The sequence below is a fragment of the Colias croceus genome, chromosome 11 (genome assembly GCF_905220415.1).
Source record: "Colias croceus chromosome 11, ilColCroc2.1".
NCBI lineage: Eukaryota > Metazoa > Arthropoda > Insecta > Lepidoptera > Pieridae > Colias > Colias croceus.
Window position 1 is genome coordinate 7,061,975 of NC_059547.1, and position 20,356 is coordinate 7,082,330.

Consider the following 20,356-nt stretch of genomic DNA (forward strand, 5'->3'; position numbering starts at 1 on the left):
TTATCTTCTACAAGCAGTGCTCCGCTCCTGTTGGTCTTAGCGAGAAGGCCTTTCTCGATAAATGGGCTATCTAACAGCGAAATAATTTTTCAAATAGGACCAGTAGTTCCCGAGGTTAGCGCGTTCAAACTAACAAGTCAAGTCAACGTTAACGTATAAAAAATAATGTATTTTTTGTTATTTATGTTTTCCACAATTTAAAAATGCTGCAGGTCTAATGCGTTTAAAAATAGAATATAATCACCATGCCTCAACCTTGACTGTAACCTGAATGACACAAAAACTTTTAAGGGCAAAAAAAGTTACAGTACATACAATTTATAGTAGGTACTTGACTGAACAATGTACATGTGATTATGTGACCTGAATATATTTTCTAAATAATTGTTATTGGTACTCAATAATATTATTATATTTTATATTAGTGTAGAAGACGAAATAGCATTGATACACTTCATTTTCAACATGACAGCAATTAACGGAAATAAAAGTTAAAGTATTAAATTATGGGGCAATATTTTTCTACTACGAATTCTTCAATTATCTATCTATATATACTATTTTATGAGTAAATCTATACTAATATTATAAAGCTGAAGAGTTTGTTTGTTTGTTTGTTTGTTTGTTTGTTTGTTTGTTTGTTTGAACGCACGAATCTCGGGAACTACTGGTCCGATTTGAAAATTAATATATTTCATCACGCTACGGGCAGCAGGAGTGGAGCCACGTGGGTGAAACCGCGCGGAGCAGCTAGTAACTCATATGGCTCAAAATGAAGATTTTCAGACAGAGGAAATACCTGTTTGGTAAGTATACTTATGTATATTGTGTACTTAACAAAATAATTTAACACGAAACAACATGTAAAATATGTCTGATTGTTGTGAATATATTAAATGTTTTTTTTTTTATAAATTACCCATTCATGCGACCTTCATTCACTAACAAATGAATTTATTACTTAATCGCTATATAAAACGTGTCTCGACAATTTGTACCTATGTTTAGGAATACCTAATTGTTCTAGAACATTCTATAAAATTCTAACAAAAAATTGGAATATATTATCTAGTTATATTATATAGTAGTTTCTGATATTATTGCGTTGAATCAAACAAAGTATTCAGCTTCACATTATGTATTAGTAAACATTGATAAATAATAAAATAGATTCATAAGCCATAAGCCATAAGGCTAGGATCAAACCCACGCCACGGATGCAATAGGTACTGAGGTCAACAACCACAGCACTCGTCAGTCGTCGGGTCATTAAAATGAAAGCTAATAAAGTTCTGAATATAGTTAAAAGTCTAGTAAGGAAGTTTTCTTATCTAACTTACACGTTTATTTTTTGGTAAAATATGATTTTGCAAACTTAAGTTAAGTTGCTTTTTGACGTGACAACGTCTTATAATTCGATAGAGCCGCCTGCACGCACGAAAAAACATGTCTCATGCGGCGTTACCTCGCTCTGAGGCGTTCCGTGTAAGGCTTGAAGTGCGAGCGAGAGCGCGGAACGAACGACAAAGAAGCACAATCGGACGTTGTCACGTTCAACTATCGTCAGTAAACCGAGTTTACAGACAACCAATTTTTTTTCTTAAATATATCCGTTAAAGTTAAACCATTAACCACCGTTAAACAAGAATTAGCCAAAAATAAAGCTCCCTATAAAATCTGGTTTCAGTTAAAGTTCAGGTGATTCGTAAGCTATTACAGTGTGATTATTGAAGGAATAATACACGTACAATGTTGTAGAGTCACATTCAGTTTAACTAATAACAAAAAGTTTAATCTGTTAGAGTTTGAAGCTTGAAAACTTATCAATCAATATCTATTAAAAACAAAAACAATTTAACAATTCTCAGCTGCAATTATGTCAGTTAAACCACTGTCAAATGGGGACTTAACTTATACAATATAATAATGAGTCATAAATGGAAATCAGGTCAATGACAACAGTAAGAATATAACAGAATGATATTCGTTGATTATAAGTCTCGTCTATAATTCATTAACTCATGCCGCACGTAAGCTCTGTTTACATTCATCTATTAACTCGCTTGAATGTTTATTTACTATGAACATAAACTAATCAAACAATTTATATGTGATCTGAGTCAATATATGCAAAACTTGGTCATACATTTTTGTCACGTTAGTTTTGCTTTTAAATTATTCGTAAGTTTGTAAGTTAAACAATTGTTTAGGACTTAGGTATTAATTTGCGAAAAGATTTTTAAGGTAAAATCTATCAACCCTCTATATATAACATTAAGTATACCGACTTACTGTAGGTACGTGTTTTCTACACCTACAGTGGACAGAAAAATATCCGCCCATAGATAGAGCTACATCAATTTTATATTGAATGTTCACAATATAAAATTGTCATTGATGAATTCTCCAACTGCTTACGCTTTTGTTAAATCAAACAGGAATAATACTCAAACTCAAAAAAATATTTATTTAAAAGCGCTTCTTGAAGAGCCTTATAATCTTCTAGAAGCATTTCTACATAACATAGTTTTACCATTTACCATTTATAATAAAGCACCAGCACCATTAGTTTTAGTGCGGGTATAGTTCACACTTAATACACATTATTTATAGCATTTAATGTAAGGGAAGCAGTACTTAACGCAATGTTGCTTTATATTTTAGTTACGTAACATATTGTCCATTTAACTAAAACGGGAATTAACATCCCATATGATGTCCGAAGGTCGTGTCCATCGCGGCTATTTAGTAAATTAGTTCATGGGACAAAAATGCGGCTAATTACATACGCAATTTGTTATTCTAAGTGGTAATTTCACGACTTCCTCATTAATGTGCTTATGACAACATACGTTATTTTATGAATTTCAGTTTTCACCTTACATACAAATTAATTGAAATTATGTGGAACTATACAGAACTATTTTTGCGCTAAAACTTACAAAATTCGCTTATAAAATGAATATAAGTCGTCATATTAAATTTGACGCTTACAAGTTACATTCATAATATTTCTAGTATTTTTCTTAGTTTATCACTATTATGAACACTATTAATGAAATTTTTAATAAAATATAATTTCACTAAATTCTACTCAAATTTGTAACAAATTAAACGAGGCTACAAGTAACAGCGTGAATAATGAAATACATCCTAAACCTTTAACCTGTCCTACATAAGCACGTATTCATTGTCACGACTTTGTAACTTCATTGTGGATTATAATTTTACCTTTTATAACTCAAATATGACATTATTTTTCATAACGTACATTCTACGTGCTTTAAAAATAATTTATTTAATCTCTATAATTATTGTGATAGAGTTTTTTTTTGCCTATGATAATCATATTACCGATATATTTTTTCTCTCGTATAACTAAAATTAACTAATGTCTTGCAGCACAATATTTCAATCCTGATACAAATTAGAAAATTCTTAAAATTATCGGAAAAACACTTAAAATGTAAGTACCATAGAAAATGCAGTAATAAAAGTTGAAAACTGAGAAAAGTTAACGAAGCAAGTTCTATGCATAGGTTATAACCACTTTAAAGTAATAGTGCATTCGCAATACCCGATGCAATGCCATTAAATGGCGCCAGGGTTTCCTGTTATTTAAGGCTAGTGATATACTAGGAGCTATACTTTTCTTGAATTGAATGTATATTGATTTTCAAATTCATTTTTTAAGAGGCGAATGAGAATCTATAGAATAAATAAAGGTAAAAAAATTGGTTGTCTGTAAAGTCGGTTTACTGACGATAGTTGAACGTGACAACGATTGTGCTTCTTTGTCGCTCGTTCCGCGCTCTCGCTTGCTCTGGAACGCCTCAGAGCGAGGAAACGCCGCATGAGGCATGTTTTTTCGGGCGTGCAGCCGGCTCTATCGAATTATAAGACGTTGTCACGTCAAAAAGTAACAGAGGCGCATAATCTCACAAAAATATTGTATTGTCATCGATCTTTGGTGATACTTAAGTGTACAAAGTTTGAATTAAACATGTTCATTAAAAGTGGGTGAAAATCGAGTTTAAAGGTGTCGGTTTTGAGTCGAAGTAAATCGAGAAAATTAATCGAGTTTGAAGCTAATAAAAGCGTATTAAAAATTAATCGCAAAATGTGTAAAAGTCGAGAATGCCTCTTATAATTCAGATATATTTGCACATGGAAGGTTCTTATAATATAGATTTTTATTTTTTGTTAAATACATAGTTACTTTTTTATTTTTTCGCAAAATATAAGTGAAGTTGCGTTCATTCGCATTGAAGTGGATGATAACCATAACCTATTAATCCTGCAAACATATACCTACCTAACTTATTGCGTAATTCTACTTGATGATATTCCAAGCGCGTATTACAATACAAAACTTGGTACATTTTAATAATATTTGGTACCACCCTTTTTTCTTTCGTTATATATCAAGAAATTAATAAATTAAACAATGTAAAAATTTTAAGTGAATAAAAATCTGAATAAAACATGTAACTTCTCAAAATCTCAACGAATATACGAATACGAATATTCGTTCGCCGAATACGAGATGATCACCGAGTATATCGTATTTGCCGAACATAATCACGATAGGTATTCGTAAAAATTATTTAGTTATGCAAAAAAAAAACGCAACTTGTATTCAGACAGCATGTATCAAAATACGATAAGCAGAGATTGGTGTGTATGCGAACTTTGTTTAGTTATCATTTTGGTATTTTCGGGAGTTACCCGCTAAATCTGAAATACTGTCTTACATTTGACAAGAAGATAACTCAAGTACTAAGAATTAGGTTGATGATTATTTTAAACTACCAACTTTGTTACCGTCTGAAGATCCACAAAATTTTTGGCGACAAGATATCCATTTTCCGACATTGAGAAAATTGGCCTAAAATATTTTTCATTGAAACCATCTACATTATCGTCTGAAAGACTCTTTTCAACCACAGGAAATATACAGACAAAAAAAAGAAATCGTCTTATGCCTAATATATAATTTACGCATTAAGCTACAAAACTTTTTGAAATTAATAAAACAGAACGCCTGCGAACTATTTAACGATTTAAAACTTAGTGCAGTATTCTGTTCAATTTGATTCTGATATTGTTGGTACGTAAATTACATTTTAAATTTCAATACACACTAAAAATTACGAGACTGAAACCTTACTTTTTTAATTGTCATTTGGCATAAAAATATTTGTTTGTAGTAAGTAATTATAACATTTTGTATAACGTATAAATATTACTAGAATTTTATTTATTAACATAAGCTGGGTAAACCAATTTTTATTTAAATACCAAACTTGCTACAAACTACATGGCTCCTGTTTTATGGCCGTATAAAATTTATAACACTAATCTCCAAGCAAACGATCCTTTACACACGATCATTATTCAAATCAAGCTATTAACAATGTCGACTTAATTCATTATACTATTTTCAAGGCTAATACAAATTGTATTCGTTACACGTTGCTAATCCGGATAGAATTAAAGATTCAATACGATATATACATTTTTAATAATAGTCCTGCGACTGTCTGAATTTATATTACCTAGTACTTACGACCGGTTTTAACATTCAAATAATATTTTGCCTATCAATTTAAGCAATACTATCATTAGCTAGGTACTTTATCCATTTCTGAAAAGTAATTCAAATGTATAAGTTCTGATACCTACAAATTGATATTGTAATGTAAACACTAAACAGTAAAAGCATAATATCCAGAATTACATACATTTAACAATTTGAATTAAAAACCTTAAAGGATTCAGTTTCTCTTCTTTATCCATAGTTGGTATCGTTCATCAATTTTATTTAATATGTAATTTATTTTAAAACATGTAGTTTATGCAATAAATTATCATTCTCTTATAATATAGTAGCTTACCGCCCGCGGCTTCGCCCGCTTTTTCTAAAACGATTTGAGATTTAAACTATCCTATCTCTCAAGTTGGATCGAACTGCACATGGTGTGCGAATTTTATTATAATCGGTTAAGTGGTTTAGGAGTCCATTGAGGACAATTATTGTGACACGGGATTTATATAATATATTAAGATAGGTGATAAGTTTTCCAAACATATGCATCTTTAGTATAAAGTTCCCTTGCGCTTCACACATCGTTTGCCTAAACTGATCCCGGGCTGTTACCCAAGTGTGCACTGCAGTGTGAAAGGCCAGCTGCAGACTTACATTGAATTAATATTTTAAAGAAATTACTATGAACTTGCATATAGAGCGATGAATATCTTAAAAGCCATAGAGATTGGATTATACAAGACTAGCTTACCGCCCGCGGTTTCGCCCGCTTTGTCTTAAACCTAATAGGTAAATTATATACGAAAACCTTCCTCTTGAATCACTCTATGTATTAAAAAAACCGCATCAAAATCCGTTGCGTAGTTCTAAAGATTTAAGCATACAAAGGGACATAGGGATAGAGAAAGCGACTTTGTTTTATACTATGTAGTGATAAGTACGTACGTACAAGAACATTCTAGAACGAACGAAAGTAAATGTTCAGTTTCGTTATTCCATAAAAGGGAGAAACTAAGAGTTAATATTATTTTCAAGCTAAAACTTAGCCTTGGTGTTTAAAGAAAATTCTAGAAAGAATAGCGTATTGTCTCACATAATTCTGTAATATTAGAGTCAATTTCAATTACTCTCTCGGTGTAGAACAATCAAGAACAGGATTATTTTTTATGGAAAACACGTCTTAATATTTTTCTGTATTAGCGCATTTTAATATGACGCTTCTGTAAATAGCAAAACAAAAACACAAAACACAGAAGCAAAATATATGCAACGAAGATGCAACGAGTTCTATTTATTATGAGTACATACGCAATAGGAAACTACACAAGGGAACATGAATCGTTGACTCTAGCGCATTCCTTTGGTGCAATACAATTTTGAGTTTTCATTTACATTTAATAATGAATTTTATTGTTCCTTCGGCATCTTTTGCATAAGACAGTAGGTAATGGTATTTATTAGATATAATGAAAAATATTCGAGTTTTTTTCAGGATTCAGCTTTGAAAAGCTTAATTAAAACAAACGAAATATAATGGATGCTTTTTATTTATAATTATTTACAATAGCAATGTTCGTCAAATATTAAAAACAATATCACAAAATACAACTCTCTATCACACATTTTAATTCTATTTGTTTATTATAATAAATAAGTATTAAGTTACTGCGTCCGATTTAAGCTACCTGACTTAGTATACTTAGCACACATAGGTAAAACTATAAATAAGTTTTTATTGTTATACACAATAAATAACTATACCATTGAACTAAAGATAAATAAACATTTATATGCTTATAATAAAAGTTATGATATAGGTACACACTTTCTATTCGATTTTTCAATAGCTTCGATAACTTCATAACAACAAATACAAAATACTGGGGTAACTTATTTCACAGCGTAAGTACTAAATTACTGGTAATAATGGTTAAAAAATGAGTTACTATAATTTAAGTGTATCTTAGAATATAAAATTCAAGCTACTTATCACATGGCACTAGTAAAATTCCTTTTAAATTACCGTAAAATACTTACAGGCTTTCTAACTAAAGTCTCAAACACGATTATTGTTCATTCAGAACATTGATCACGAAAAATAATTGCTTAGAAAATTTACAGTGATCTCTAATAAAAATACTCAAATGCTTGTGTGAATATGCACATTCTTTTAATAAAAAACGCTTTTTATAATTAAAAAGTAAAGCATAGTCGTTACATTTTCGCAGGCAGCAAATTCGTGTGATTATCTCTAGAAAAAACGCATGTAATTTTTGTAATTTAAATGTAAATTTAAATTTGTGTTCAAAACCAGTGCTTTTTCTAAATTGTTTATGTAAATCCTTTATCAAGAACAGCATCAAATCAATGCCACCATAAAAACTAAGTATAACATCATAGCTGTTCAATACACAAGACAATTTATTTAAGCGTACTTATAAGTACAATATTCTACAATTAGTCTATAAAGTAGTGCCTTCTGCTTCTTTCTTTTTGCTCTTTTCCTTGTCATCGTCAGACATTTTGAGCGGGCCGTGTTTCCAGTCTGCGGGGTAGCCATGTTGTCTGACATCATCCCACCATTGCTGCTTGCCGTCTGCCCAGAATAAATAAATTATGTTGGTACCGACGAGGACTGCGAAGCAAATCCAGAAGGCTATACGCCATTGGGCTAGTGTTGACTGAAAAAAAAATAAGTATGAACACATTGTTTAAGAAATAAGTAGGTTTCACAGTTTCCTGGTATATTCTGTTTAGTTTATCTGACGGTTAAAATGACAAAATAATATTGTATGAAAATTTACTTAAAAATGACTAATAAGCAGAGAAATTGTTAGCAAGAGGTGAAACCGGCACATAAATAAAATATCTTGTTTCATTTACGTCTTATTTAGATACCTACAAAAAAAAACTCTATTTCTTGTGAGATAGCAAGGTAACTGCAAATCTGTTCCATTGGTACAATTTTAAATTCATAAATACTGTCACATTTACATTAGTTCGTCAACAAAACGAATGAAAAAATATTTCGAACATTTCATAGAACCTACCACAAGTTAGAAAACACTGTAGGTAATACTATGAAAATAAAGTAATAAAATTAATTTTACTGAAAACAGATATTGTTTCGAGGCAGTTTCGGCGTGGTTTGCGGTAACGTGTGTGAATGAATTATTATGACATGTTTAAATTCGCGTTTACGTTTAGAAATTGAAATGTTTTATTTATTTTAATAACGGTTACCAAAAATTACCTACCTATAAATCATACGGATTTTGTAAAATGATAATAAAAAATTATGTAGATATTAAATTTGGTATTGTTATCTACTAACATTGATGTTAGAATATTGTTACTGACAAGTGGACAAAATTATGTTTTAATCAATAAATTAATTATTAGATACAATGTATCAAATCAGAGCAAAAAATAATACTTTACGTTTTTTGGGTATGATTAACGTTCTCATAATGTTAATCGATTCAGATATGTAAAAAATATACATTAATTTCGTATTGAATCCCGTTTGGCGTTTATGTACCATAAAAGGTTTTACAATTCGCGTATATTTTACGCTCGAAAAATCCAGGTTAGGCTCAAATGATGCATATGCTATAAATGGGTTTAGATACCAATGGGCTATAAATCCTAAGCGAGACGGAAAAAACGAAACATTTGTTGGGCAGAAAGGGAATAATGGCGGCATTTGTAACCATTACACAGCCCGTTTGTGTGCATTAGAGTTGTTTCTTAGAACATTACATTTGGATTAAATTATATAAATATTCGCTTATGTATACCTACTATACTAACATAGTTTTTTATGTCTTTTCACTTGAATATTTTTGCTATCATTAGCATTATGTTTTTCATTTTTATTGTGCCTTGAATTAAATAGGAGATAACATATTTAATGAATTCTATTTTGTGTCCAGAAAACTTTGGTGAGTGTCTGAAATAATATTGATTGTAAAACTGAACTGATTTAAAATCATATGTTTAGATGGATAAGTTTCTTAAAGGAAACAATAACATGTTTAAAATGTTAACATGGATCGAACGCAGGTATAGCCAAAAACCTTCGTGAAAATACCTTTATCGAAAATGATATGGACGAGGGAATTAACAAAGATAAGGTAGATTCAACTATAAAGGCTACTTTAGATTCAGTTTCTACCTCAAACTGTTCAAATAGATTACATTTTAATGTAATTAGCAGGATTTAGCCGCAAAACCATTTCACAAGGTATTGATGCCACAAGGGTAATCTCAAAGGCAAAACTTCACCAAAATCTTGCCAGTTGATCTCAAAGCTGACATGGAGTTCGGAAGATCTATTATTTTGTGAATTTCTCTATTGTTACGGGCTAAGTTCTAAAGGAGTTCAAGATAACTTGTATAATTTTGAAGAGTTGACGTATCGATAAAATGTTGACCTTTTGGGACACGATAAATAAAATTTATTCTATCTTCCGATGAGAAAAAACAAGTGCTTTTTCTGCATTTTTATGTGAAATATTTGTTACTTATATAAATTGTGACTTTGTTCAAGTTTCATAATGCAATTTAGAAATAAGAATAAGGAAAAAAGATTGTGCTGTTGACTTGAAAATCTAAGTTGCCTCAGAGGCCTGCATTGCGCTCTATCATAACAATTTTTATAAAACTATACGTACATCAGGTGTTAAAAGTCCAATCAGATACGGTGTTATTATTCCAGAGAGAGTTGATGTACCATTTATCATAGCTGTCAACGAGCCAGCGTAGTTTGGAGCTAAATCTAACGCGTTCACCTGAAATAAAAATAAATTTCCAATATTATAATATGCTAAGGTCAGCGGTAAAAACAAGGTAAGGTCGTAATAATAATTTTGCGGATGAAGGGATCGACATTACTATTGTAATATTTGACACTTTGTGGATATTTTGGCTATTATAACGCTTAAATAAGATGTGTTTAATGGGATGAATGGATACCTATGTACAAGGTATAAATATTACTCTCTGGAGTATTTATATTTACTATTTAAACACATTAAAATTTTGTCTTAACTGTGAAAATAAATTAAGATATCGGTATTGCGGTGTTGGTATTTTCTGTTATATGTTTTGCACATCAATCAATATAAGTGAATAATGTGGATAAAAAATGCATAAAAAAAATTAGGTACATGAAACTAATTTAACTACAAACAATAAAAGAGGCTTGTGATAATATTTCGTACCACGAAACTAATATCATACAAATAATAAAACTCCAATTATATTACCTTCATCCCACTATAGTATCCCCCCATTAGGGCCATAGAAGCTATAAAGTAGGCGACAGCTGCGAACCTGTCACAGCCAGAGTAGGATGCGAGGATTATACAGATCGCTGGGCCAGTTGCAGCTGGAAATATTTATTTGTTTTAAACTTAGATATACATGTGTGGTTGATAGTGGCCCTCTACACAATGGGCAGTGTTGGCCCAACAAATTATCGTCGACGTTTGCCGCTTTTACGGCGATTATGAATAAACATCTACAATGACGACCGATCATAGACATTTAGGCCTTCTACACTACCGTGATTGCCTCTATTCGCTCAAGGCTGGTATAATATCCTGACCTCAATGTAATAACTTACATTGACATAATTTTTAGATGCAATTATACAAGAATAAATGTTTATGCTTCTAGGAAGCCCTAAGATGGTAAAAGCGATTGAGCATTTTGATCCCAAAATAGTAGTTGATAATAATTTAATCGAGCGTGTACACGAGGCAAGGAATTTAGGCTTATTATTTGACGAGAATTTGAGATTCGAAAAACATATAAATAATACCATTTCTAATTCTTTTTATAGGTTAAAAATTTTGTATAAAATAAGAAAATATATAAATTTAAATTTACGTATCCGTCTATGTGATTCTCTTGTATTGTCGAAATTTAACTTTTCGGATACTGTATATGGCCCTAGACTGCTTAGCCGTACTAGAACAGCAATACAACGCGTCCAGAATGCCTGCGCACGATATTGCTGGAACGTTCCACCTAGAAGCCACATCAGTCCCTATCTTAAAGACGCCAATATTTTAAATATGGATGGACGTAGGCAATTACATTTTGCTACTTTGTTATTTGGTTTAATGCATGAAAAAATACCATTATATCTATATAAAAAATTAGCTTGGTTAGGTCAACGAAGCGACCTAAAATACAAAACCAGATTTGCCAGCATAAAGCTATCAATACCCATGCACTACACTGCATCATTTAGAGGCGGTTTCACATACAGCGCCACTAAGTGCTGGAACAACCTTCCACCACCCCTGTCTGAAGTAAAAAGTATTACAAACTTTCGATTTAAATATAAAAAACATTTATTAAATACTCTGTACCAGCCTTAGTGCCGTTGATGTGTCCCGCTGTATGTGTATAGGTATCTCTATTCTCTACGTATATAATAACATACTTCTTATTGTAGTTATTTATTATTCTTAATTTATTATTTTTTCTATACATATATTTTTATTACATATATATTTCTTATATTATATAAGTAGTAAGTACAAATATTTTATAAATATATATCTCACACTTAGCACTATTTCATCATAATTATATAGTTAGTTATATATTATTATCTATTTAAAAAAAAAAAGCTGTAACTCCAACCGTCGCAACCGATAGGGGCTCCTGAAAATCAGTGCTGTTAGTGTTCCTATGGGGCACTACAGCTTATAACTGAGTAGTCCCTTTTGATGATGGACATTACCACACAGTTCTTTGTTGTTGTTTTTAGTTATATTTTTTAAGTTTAGTTATAAGGTTTTTTATATTATTTTATTTGTTATGTTTTAAGTAAGTTTTATTAGTTTTTAAGCTCTATTGGTTTTTTGTTTTCTCTTTTAATTATGTTTGTTTTTTGTATCTGTGTGGTGTGTTTTGTGGTCAATAAATGTTTTTATTATTATGTATCTCAGTTCCATAATACACGGGTACCATCATAAGGAAAGTACCCGGTCCTTTGGAAGGCTTACGTGGGGACACGGATCCAACACGCAGAGGCCCTTTCGAGAACTTTACTGTGTTGTGGGACACCAGCCGCAGCCTGCCCATGACTGCACTATAGAGATACAGCCCTGGGCAGTCCGCGGCCGATGTAGGACTATTGCAAGATAAGGAAACAAAATAAACTGGGCTATGGAATGGGATGTTAATGGACCGGAATTAAGGACTATGGAAGACTATGGCACCTGCCTTTCTACTAAGATATAGCAAAAAATTGTTGGCAGGTGGTGACTCGCCCTCTCACTGTATGGGCCCCCGAAATAAGTCGCTGCAATAGTGCGACAAGGGGGCAACATATTGTGAGCAGCTAAGGGTGGAGAGGCGTCCCTGGACTTTAAACTACGATCACGCGCTCCCTGAGGGTCCAGCATCACGTGCCCACTCGCCACTTACGCTTCGCATCCACCCTTCGAGCTAAAAGCTCTCGCGACTCCACTCTGGCCGGCCGGTTAAGGCAAGCCAGAGGTGGGGGTCCTGTCCTCGTCAGGCTTCACTCCGACCGGCCGGTGAAGGCAAGCCGGAGATGAAGACAGGGGCCTCCCCCGGGAGCGCTCGGTTCCCGCGGGGTCGCTACTCCCCGACACCCCGCCACAAGGTGTCCTGCGGGTTGACTGACTGCACGGGTGAAATATCTATTGTCACGTAGACCATAGATATTTCAACCGTGGGCGATGGGGTCGTCACATCCCTACGCCCTTATTATTATTATTATTATGTTTCTCGTTTCCATAATACTCGGGTACCACCATAAGGACGGTACCCGGATCTTTGGAAGGCTTACGTGGGGACACGGATCCAACACGCAGAGGCCCTTTGAGAATTTTAATGTGTTGTGGGACACCAGCCGCAGCCTGCCCATAACTGCACTATAGAGATACAGCCCTGGGCAGTCCGCGGCCGATGTAGGACTATTGTGAGAAATGGATGCAAAATAAACCGGGCTATGGATTGGGATGCTAAGTGGACTGGTATTGGGGACTATGGGAAACTATGGCACCTGCCTTTCTACTAAAAGAAAGTAAAAATATGTTGGCAGGTGGTGACTCGCCCTCTCACTGTATGGGCCCCCGAAATAAGTCGCTGCAATAGTGCGACAAGGGGGCAACATATTGTGAGCAGCTAAGGGTGGAGAGGCGTCCCTGGACTTTAAACTCCGATCACGCGCTCCCTGAGGGTCCAGCATCACGTGCCCACTCGCCACTTACGATTCGCATCCACCCTTCGAGCTAAAAGCTCTCGCGACTCCACTCTGGCCGGCCGGTTAAGGCAAGCCAGAGGTGGGGGTCCTGTCCTCGTCAGGCTTCACTCCGACCGGCCGGTGAAGGCAAGCCGGAGATGAAGACAGGGTCCTCCCCCGGGAGCACTCGGTTCCCGCGGGGTCGCTACTCCCCGACACCCCGCCACAAGGTGTCCTGCGGGTTGACTGATTGCACGGGTGAAATATCTATTGTCACATAGACAATAGATATTCCAACCGTGGGCGATGGGGTCGTCACATCCCTACGCCCTCTTATTATTATTATTATTATTTCTTTATTTCTTTCCATAGCGGCTTATTTACCAATGTATTCATTTTAATTAAATTAATAAAAATAAATAATGAAAGTAAATTGCATTCATTAAAAAAGCTACAAACAATTTTACATACCAATAGACGTATAAATGATTCGTCCCGCCTTAATTGAATGCCAGCCTCTCTTAACACAGACATCGCAAATCCAGCCAAAGATAAAAGATGATACCCACATCGCAAGATATGGTATAGCTGTTAATGTTCCCGTGGTAGCTATGTTGAATTTAAGTACATCTGTCATGTATTTGGGCAAATCAGTTACCATTGTATAGTAACCCCAGTCGTGGCCAACCTGAAATGTTTTTACGCTTCATTTGAGAAAAAATCTTATAACATACTTACTTCGTTGTTATTCTTAGTTAAGGTGTATTTTTAAGCCTCATTTTAAGCTATTGCATAGCTTCTATCGCGGGCCTTGAGCGCGGGGACTGAATCGAGAAATTCCGTAACGAAAAAACCTCACGCTCTCCACTCCGACGGGCGGAGGTGTGGCTTGAAGGCATAGCATGCAATATCTTTACCGCGGCAGTCCCCGAGTGCCACACGTCGTTTTTTTATTTTGATTTTTTACGTGTAGTAAAAATAACAAGGGGAGTTTTAGTTCGTATTTTAATCTGATGAAAAACATTTCCTCGGCAAAATATTTTTGTACCATTAGATACGAAATCTAAAAAAAGCTTGAACCATTAAATTATCCTTATTTTGATAAAAAAGGTCTTGTTTATCTCAATCCTAAGCCGAAAATAAGCACAACCATTAAATTTAACGAGCGTTTTGAGGAGGATTATTTCCTTCTGTTATCCCGTTCATTATCATCATTTAATCATTAGAATGGCATTCATTTAATTAGAACAACAACCCATTATTTATAATTAATAGAGCAATTAAAAATTGAAAAGTAAAGTTTAATTTCGAGGATGAACTAGTTAGTTTTCATCTATATGAAGTCGGTTAAAAAAAAAACAATAGATTAGAATTTAGAACTGACTCGCCATTTTAATACAAATTATAAAATTCAGTATTTTTATACCTTTTTTAATTTTGTTTACATCAAGTGATTGAGCAGCAAAAAAACACAGGGAACTTTCTCTCATGTATAACCATAACATATAGCAGTATTACTATCAGCTTACAGAGAAGTTATATTTCATGATATTGTACTCACAGCCGCAAATAATAGAGCCCAAGCCGGCACCGATCTCAAAATGGCTTTCCATGGTATTGGATCTCTTGCGCTTTTGTTGTCTGAACTCGTTATAGTTTCGTTCAAATACTTGAGTTCCTCGTCTGATATGAATGGGTGGGTATTAGGCGTGCTGTAGCATAAAACACTCTGTAACAAGATGTATTATAATTATTGCTTTGTTAATATTTCACGTTGGAATATTTTTGGTATCTTATGTTTTGATGACTAGATATAATGATAAGAATAGAGCCAGAAAAAAAAGCTTGCAATTAACATAGCTTTAAAATTGTCAGGACACTTTTTATTTATAACTCGCAGTTACCTTAAATGTTTACCAGCTGTAAATAAAACAGACGTAGTGCCCATTGAAAATTACATTTTAAATCGAATACATGATTCCATGAATTAACCTACAGTTCATTCAAAGTATATTCAACTATATTTACCCAGAATATAAACCACAGTATGCCAAAGCAGCCGAAGAAGTAGAACACATTGGCCCAATGTCCGTCCCCTGCCATGAGGATGCCAGACATGAAGGACCCAAAGATGTTACCGATTTGAGCACCACCGAACACCAATGCTCCTTGCCGAGATCTCTCGTGTGGTGGGACCCATCGTGCCAGTACCACCATCAAAGCTGGCATAGTGGGACCCTGGAATTTTTAACAAAATATGTTGAGTATTATCATTCTGTATTAAATTTCTGTATTAAGGGGAATGTACGTCAGTTTTCATTCATCGTATCTCCTATCCTGCTTCAGTGGTTAATATTTACGGAGAGAAATCAAGTGCACAGAAAATGAAGGAAAATAAAGTTAGGTAGGTACCTACATCCTGTCTTCTTGTATTCTTGGTCGAATTATAATTTGTGAAAAATGTAGAGTCCCTTCGGACGCAAGTTCGAATTTCATATAAAATATTGTTTTTCGCTCTTTCATTCTAAATAGGGTTTTAAATTAATATTAGAAAGAAATATTTCAATGGAGTATCTTATTCAGAATCTTAAAATTAAGGCAGCTACTAGACCTAGAGATCTATAAAATATAAGAACATCATACGTAACACGTATTATGCCTTTGCAGCTATTACAAGCTGTAGATATTATTAATATAATATATATCTATAAATAAAGGAAGAATGAAATAAACCATCAAATATCGTGATTATAAATATGCATGTAACGAAGCGGTGACACGCGGTATAGTCATACAGAGATTATTGATATCAGCGAAAGAGATGAGGGATATACTTGAACACGATAAGATACTGGATTCAGAATAATAATAATATATTGTATTCTGCATTTTTTATGAATCTCTGTAGGTTGATTCTCAATTTATATTCTAAATTTCTTCAACAAAATTACGGCTTCAATACCCAATACAATCAGGCAAACAAACATATTATGAGTATATTTTCTCATTTTAAAAAATAACATTGCCATAATATAGTAGGTACAACTCAACTCAAATTCTACTAACCTCTCCCATCCCTTGCAAGACACGAAGTATGAACAGCCACGTGGCCCCTCCCGCATTCACCACGATCGGTGTCAACAGAGTAAACAAGGCTGTACTCAACAACCCGATACCCAGGGTCCATTTGCCTCCATACTTCTCTGCTAAGTATCCACCAGGAACATGAGTTAGTGCGTACCCGTAGTAGAACCCACTTAGGATTAGACCTTGCGTCGATTCGGACCAATCGAAGTAGGCATGCTGAAAATTGTAAATTGATTATTTAGCTAATTCAAATACACAATAGGCGTTTTTCATATATATTTATATGTTTTATTTGAACGTATAAATTAGTAAGCTATATACAAATGGGAAAACAAACAATAGATGGAGCTCAATTTATCCATTAAAAGTTTGACCCAACTTTCACGTCATCACGCAACACAGCAATAATATAATAACTTCATGTATTTCCTTTGTTTTTCCCCTGCTATCTACAGTTTACCTACACTCTGATATAATAATATAAAACATCTCAATATTATCCTTTCCTGAGAAATTCCTAAATTATAACATTTTTGTGATTTAGATTATGTACTCTATTATAAAAATACCCAGGTTTTTTTAATATCATAAACTTGCTATTTTCGTTTTGTCACCTGGCTTATTTATTCTATAATCAAACAAAACTCACCGGTTTCATAATAGCGGTGCCATTAACGAGAAGTTCGCTTTCATCTGGACATGCATTGGGATCGAAGTGTGACTCCTCATTCTTGGTGTTATTGACCATTTGAGTGACAGCCAAGTTAAGGCAGACACGCATTGTGTACGCGTTGCATACGGCCAATAGACCCATGAGCCCCAGGACATATCGCTGGGGTATTATGAACACTGAAATGTTAGAAAATAGTAAGTAAATTTCAAGGAACTAATTTTTCTAAAATATTATCAAAAATACTTGCGAGTAAGTATATGAAATAAACAGACATTAAAATGATTATATTTTTCAGATTATAATGGACATGAATAATGGATAGTAACCGTGAAATGAATTAAAAATTATTTAAGTAGGAAATAGACAATAAGGCTTGTTTGATATGGTCCATTTTCCTATTAATAACATAACAAAATTGCTTGCAAATCATTCCAATTTTATTAATTTCAAAGAACTTAACATCAATTTATAATATTATTCCCATAGATAGAGAAATATCTAAGAAAATCAATGTTGTTTATGATGTTTATCAACTTTCCAAGTATCCTTCATACAAAAATAATCTCTATGTAGTAAAAATGAATCGCCAAATGTGTTGCTTAGCGCAAATCTCGAGAACAGCTGCTGAACCGATTTCGTTACCGATTTCGTTAATTATTTTCTAACAATATTCCTTGAAGTACGAGGATGTTTCGTTTGGAGAAAAAACGTAAACATCGGGCGAAGTCAGGGCGGACCGCTAGTATTATATAAAATGTATAAAATATAAATATACTTACACTTCGTTAATATCTTTCTCCATCGCGGTATCATTTCAACGTACAGTATAAAGATTACGGCTGCTAAAGAGACTGCGGATCTGTAAATCAAGAACTACGTAAATAAGATAAATAGATAATCATAAAAGTGATAATGAATAGAGTTATTTTCCTCCGTTTTATTTACTGATATTGCGTATTCAAAGAAATATGTGCGTTTTATCGTATTTATTTCATGTAATAATATTTATTTAAATAATTACCATGTACCCGATATATTAAATTCAAAATATTCATATTGAAATACAAACACACTTTTAACGAGCATAAATTACAGAATAAACGAGATAACGCAAAACTATAACGAATATAACAAAACACGAAGCTTTTAGGCGAAAATAGAACAATTGCTAAAATGTGTTGCGAATTGCCTTTGTTTTTATAAATATTTATTTAAATATATAAATATATTTATAAATATTTATTATTTATTCAAATAGTCTATACGATTTGAATATGCATAAATTTCGTACACAAATAGTCTTTAGAATGTAGAGTTTGCATGTTCACAGAACTTTTTGCCAAAAAAAACTATATCTATTTATTTATTTATTTATTTATTTAAATAGGTACACATCACAGCTGACAATTTTGACTAATTATACACAAGTTTAATCACAATCATGTTGCGGTAAAATGCCAGCCAAATTGTGTGTACACAGCACAATTGAGGTTAAAAAAAAAATATATTAAAAATTACATTATTTAGAACAATTATTCATAGATTCATTTCATTTCATTTCATTTCATTTCAAATACCTACATTACATTCAATCACATAAAATACAGTTAAGTCAATAAATATCTACATTACATTCAATCACATAAAATACAGTTAAGTCAATAATTACCTACATTACATTCAATCACATAAAATACAGTTAATTCAATAAATACCTACATTACATTCAATCACATAAAATATAAAATACAGTTAAGTCAATAAATACCTACATTACATACAATCACATATCATGATATCCTTTTTTTTAAGTGGGGAAATCTTGCATAGATTCCCACTGCCCCCGGGAAATAAGCCGTGGGTTATGTCGGGTTCTTACCGGCTAAAACCCCACTGTGTTCTGTCGAGCCGCTTTAATGATGGGGCCGCAGGTATCGGTTTGAATACTTCCGCGCCAATTCATGATATCCTACCATTTACCAAACATCCATCTATTTCCTACTCGGAAATACATAAAGCATTTTTTGCGCGTATATTTTTAGAAAAATCATACTTCATTTCTATTTGTTTTAAAATTCTACACAAAATAAAAGATGTCCTTGCTTTCAGAAATCCTGTTCGTCCATTAATGGCTTATATTTTCAGGCTTTCTGGATTTCTTTTCATACAAAAAGACCTCTGTAGGTATTACGTCATTAATTACAACGGCTTATTTTGCTTTCAGTGTTTAGAAACCTATTACATAAAATATTTAGTTAATTGCTGGTAAATTTAATTTGGTGGCAATTTTTCATGTTTTATTACCAGGCCAAGGTCGCCATGCTTCTTGAGCGTAAAGAATTTGCAACAAAAACTTGACTGTGTATCTACAAATATAATTTAGGCGTTATTCTATAAATAGTGTATGAATAATTGTACTTCTATTCTATGGTATTTGAGCACATTATAACATACAATCTTTCTTTTTCTTTAGTATAAAATAATATATGATATTTTTAATTTTTTGTCTAGACTGTAAATGTAGTTTTTTTTAAAACGTTTAAGTATTTAAATTTTATAATTCTTACTCTAATAAATTACTTTACAATAAAAAGTACCAGAGGCGGTAATAGTTGCAACTAAAGTCTAACTGCAAACTACATGCATTATTCATGCTTATTTTGTTACATTGTTAGTTTTCCCGGCCAAAACAACAACAGAATATACATCATTGAAATATATTTTGTGTGTGTGAATATGAGCTTCGAATACCGACGTTTTATACTTAACATTTATACATATTTGATATTATTTAATAAATCCATACTTAATATTA

The 20,356-nt window shown here is 33.0% G+C and overlaps 1 protein-coding gene across 1 annotated transcript in view; it reads right to left on the reverse strand.

Moving 5' to 3' along the window:
* Positions 1–7,077: 7,077 nt before the first annotated feature.
* The window catches only part of LOC123695497 (putative inorganic phosphate cotransporter), a 28,332-nt gene continuing 15,053 nt past the window's right edge, over positions 7,078–20,356 (reverse strand). Inside the window, exons 2-10 of the mRNA XM_045641368.1 lie at positions 18,321–18,400; positions 17,518–17,717; positions 16,848–17,084; positions 15,810–16,019; positions 15,343–15,510; positions 14,253–14,469; positions 10,819–10,940; positions 10,225–10,341; positions 7,078–8,229 (exon numbers count right to left, since the gene is read on the reverse strand). Coding sequence (XP_045497324.1) covers positions 8,011–8,229; positions 10,225–10,341; positions 10,819–10,940; positions 14,253–14,469; positions 15,343–15,510; positions 15,810–16,019; positions 16,848–17,084; positions 17,518–17,717; positions 18,321–18,354 — 1,524 coding nt within the window. The 5' untranslated portion in view covers positions 18,355–18,400 and the 3' untranslated portion in view covers positions 7,078–8,010. The remainder of the gene's footprint in view (positions 8,230–10,224; positions 10,342–10,818; positions 10,941–14,252; positions 14,470–15,342; positions 15,511–15,809; positions 16,020–16,847; positions 17,085–17,517; positions 17,718–18,320; positions 18,401–20,356) is intronic.